Below are 4273 nucleotides of genomic sequence, written 5' to 3' on the forward strand. Positions count from 1 at the left end.
GAGTCCCTGTTCTCCCGAGCACTGCCAGGAGTGACAAGAAATAATGGTCACAAGCTGGCAGAGGGTGAATTCAGATTAGACATCAGGAGGCGCTACTTCACTGTCAGGGCAGCTAGGATCTGAAACCAACTTCCAAGAGAAGTGGTGCTGGCTCTTACCCTGGGGGTCTTTAAGACAAGGCTTGACAATCACCTTGCTGGGGTCGTCTAACCCTAGTACTCTTTCCTGCCATGGCAGGGGGTCGGACTTGATGATCTGCTCAGGTCCCTTCCGGCCCTACTAACTATGAAACTATACCTTTCCCTAAGGGGTTTCATAGTTTGCCATGAAATACAGGAACATTTTCTATACTGTTTTGTTATCTTCATACATGAGCCAAAACTAGGTCTCCACTTATCCCAGTGTGGGGAAAGTTCAGATGCCTGGCTTTTTATTCTGTGAGCTAGCTCCAAAGCTTCCAAGCAAAGGGAAAGAGCAAACATCCATCCAGATCTAAACATTTCTTCAAAGGTCCATCTCTTCATAATTTTAAAGGAACTCACAGGTGGAAGTCTTCATGTTACATGGATTGCACTGTTGATTTGTCTTTCAGCTATAATTGTTTAGTGCAAAAGTAAGAGTGATGTTTATTCCATGCTAAATATCTAGGCTATCCTTACAAGTTCTGACTTTGTATTTCCTATGTACAAAGACTGCCTCACCAAATATTATGCACCTAGTAGAAGATCTTTGTTTGTTTGTTTTGGTTTTTTAGACCTTACCAGTGCGGAAGATTCCATGCAAAGCCAATGCTCCTTCAGGTTCTTTTTTTGCACGAGACAACACAGCAAATTTCTTATCTTGGTGCAGAGATGTCGGGGTGGATGACACCTGCCTATTTGAATCAGAAGGTTTGGGTAAGTGTTTTCTGTATGGTAATCCACAATACGATAGGGAGATTTGCTTTTATATTTCTGTAGCAAAAGGTTAGCCATGTTCCAAATAATTTGAATGGAGTCAGATGAAACTGCTAAGTCAGAATCACAGCTTTTATAACTGAAGTGGCTACTGAACATCTTCTCATTCTGGTGGATTTTTGCAGACAATTAGTTTACATAATTACCTTGTCATGTATGTTCAAAGTGAAGTGTGATGTACTAAGCTGTTTCAAATACTGTATTCATTTAAAAAGCAAACATTGGGAAGAAAAATACCCACAGGACACTTTTGTAGCCTGGAAATACAAGTTGTATAAACCCTGATTCTGCAGCCCTTACTTGAGATAAATTCCCATTAATTTTTACCTTACGTTTAAGTTATAACTCTTTAGCCAGGACTGACACTCGATACCCTAGATTCCTAACTCATTTTTCTGTGAGCGTGGGAAGGAGCACCCTTAATGAAATTTTAGCTAAATTAGAATTGTCTGAAGCTATGAATCACAGCCACTATTACTACTACGCTAGGTTGGGACAAGTATCCTTGAAGGGGTAAAGGAGCACACATTCTATAGGTACCAAATTAATACCTGCATATATAAGACCATATAATTTTAGATACATCATTTGAATTTATAGCCAAATTCTGTCCTGGTGCACTAGATTTAGATGATTATGTTCAAATGGATTGGATTTTTAAAAAATCTGTTTTTGTACTAGATCTTTAGCCTTGTCCAGAAAATTTTAATGATCTATTAATTTGTGAAACACCAAAACCAAAATTATTGCATCTTAAATAGCATTTTGCATTGCAGGTAGAGGCAATTAAATTTCATCTTGTGATAACTAGAAGTGCTGCTGTGACAGGAATTAGGAAGCAGTCCGTTGCCTGTGAAGTTCCTGAAATTACGTTCACCCCATGTTGGAGATGAGCTCAATTAGTATGCATCACTTTACTCTCATGCAAGCCTTATTTCAGTGGGAGATAAGCGATTCACAGATTCAGGCCCAGGTCTTGTACTGAGTATTGGCACAAATACATTTTTTCATTATAGAAATCCCATACATTTGAGTGTTGGAGTGCTTGCTCCTTAGTTCAGCAGTAAAAGCATCCTTTTTGTTTCTGGAGAATACAATTGTTCTCACAGTTTTGTCAGAAGGCATTTGGTATTTCAAAATTAGTGGGTAGTTAAGGCAGGGGAAGAATTCAAAATTCTTCTCTGCATGCTGCACTGATCTCTTTTCAGCTGATTCCTCCATGCTACTGAAAAACAGAATGTTATCCAACATTCATGCCTGGGGCTGCTTCTCTTAAAGAATGGACTATTTAACACAGTCATCATCCAAACAGTACTTTCTCCTTCATGTCTTGTACTCTTCTCTTTTGAAAGAAAATTTAGGACGACATTTGCCTCAAGATTGCATTTCGATAGAAAACATGGGATGAAGAGAATCAATTGTTTGCTTGCCATTTGAATGAACATAAAAGTGTAAAGCTGTTTTGATGAAAGACAAATCTGTTTGTACAGAGGTTAAATGAACACACTGTGCTGTATGAAGAGGCTTCTGTATTCAGTTGCTCAAAAGGTCTTTGACTGTGTAAGTGAAGTCCTTATCTCTGTTGCACCTGATCTGTTCCCCCTCTGTCCTCTGAAAGGATCCTGCTTCCCTTGTCACTTGATCTGTTCTATTCTTGTGCTACTTTGCTTAATAAACACAGTTGTTGCATTTCCCTAGGCAAAAATCTTCTGTAGAAAAAAACAGCATGTGTTTAGGAAGATTAGTTAGAGGATATTGCTAAAAAGACACATGTGTTGTCTTTTCTTACATTTTACGTTTGTTGATCCTTGGGTTTACATTTCCTACCACATGAAAAATCATATGGAAGACAAATAATTACCATATTTTCACTGATCTGAAGCTCTGGAAACCCTTAGACATCATGCTATTTTCAGAGGAGAAGTTTGCAGACATGGAAGAAGCAGGAGGAATGGCACTCTACATGTATGACTACTTTAGGATGGATCTCTGACTAATCTGCTGTATGTATGAACCAAAGCTTTTCTGTACTGCTTCCCCATGGTTCATTCAAACATTGTACTGCCAGTAGCTTTCTGCCTCATCCTTTCCCATTTTATTGAAATACAAATTGTTTTAAACACATTGTCAAACCTTCTGAGCAGCGAAACTTGTACAAAAGACCTCCCTTACTAGACATCTTCCTCTCCTAAAAGACCCAGATGAGATACCTTCTTGGGGGTCAAACCTAATTCAGATTCTACCTTTACTAGGATAATTTAAGCAAGAGCTTTGTCACTTGTCTGAGTGTTTTGCAACCAGATTTGCAGATTTTTTTTTCTCTGAGTACTATCATCTAGTAAGATATTCACATTCTTGGAAAGAAATCTTGGAAGAATTGATAGGTGACTCAGTATTTTGAGTCATTTTCTGGAACTGATTAGGTTACAGATTGATGGTGTTCCTTCAGTTACAGTGTTTCAGGAAACGAATATTAGTAACTACTTTTCCTCTCTCTTTTAAAATTCTTAGTATAATGGAGTCTTGATCTTAGGGTCTTTGAATGCTAATGCAATAGAAATAGCAATGAATAGTAAAACAATTTGCTGTTATAAAGCTTAATGTCCACCTTCTACCACCTCTGTAAAACAAAAATACACTTTATCCCCATTTAGCACATAAAAATTCAGCTAAGGTAAGGAATGTAAAAGGTTCTTTTCTAAGGTGGTAAGAAATATGTATGCACGTGACATAATGGTGTTTGCATTGCTTTATTAAAGATCTTTGTTTATATGAGACTGAATAGGTCTGGTGATGTGGTGGTTACTAAGGGAACAACCTTGTCGTGAATAATAACCTACATTTGTGTGTAAAGCCTATATTCAATTTTCAGTAGAACTATAAATGTTTGTCTTATCTATTTCTTTAGTATTTTGTTGTTCTTAATTTACCTAATTTTTCTGCCCCTTTTCCCATTTCATTTTTCTTGCCTCCACTGTGACATGTAAAACTTGATTTATCCAATTATATTTATTATTACGCCTGTGCTTAGAACATCCCCATTTTCTCATTATACTATATAAGGGCTCCCTCTATCTTGTTTTTTTGATGTTTTAGCTAATTGCTATTTATGCCACTCGTATGGTTGAGGGCCTCTGTGGCCAGCCCTATGAGGAGAGGCTGAGGGACCTGAATCTCTTTAGTCTCCGCAAGAGGAGACTGAGAGGGGATCTTGTGGCTGCCTACAACTTTCTCAGGGGCCAGAAGCAGGGACTCGGGGAAAGTCTGTTCACCAGGGCCCCCCTTGGAGTCACTAGGAACAATGGCCACAAGCTGAG

General features: G+C 38.3%; 1 protein-coding gene across 6 annotated transcripts in view; it reads left to right on the top strand.

The window, feature by feature from the left end:
• The window catches only part of GAS2 (growth arrest specific 2), a 226703-nt gene that overhangs the window by 116296 nt on the left and 106134 nt on the right, over positions 1-4273 (top strand). For all 6 annotated transcript variants that reach the window (XM_019519480.1, XM_019519478.1, XM_019519475.1 and 3 more), the window contains one exon: positions 755-896. In XM_019519480.1, coding sequence (XP_019375025.1) covers positions 755-896 — 142 coding nt within the window. The remainder of the gene's footprint in view (positions 1-754; positions 897-4273) is intronic.

The sequence above is a fragment of the Gavialis gangeticus genome, unplaced genomic scaffold (assembly GCF_001723915.1).
Source record: "Gavialis gangeticus isolate Ggan-Ray unplaced genomic scaffold, GavGan_comp1, whole genome shotgun sequence".
NCBI classification, from domain to species: Eukaryota; Metazoa; Chordata; order Crocodylia; family Gavialidae; genus Gavialis; species Gavialis gangeticus.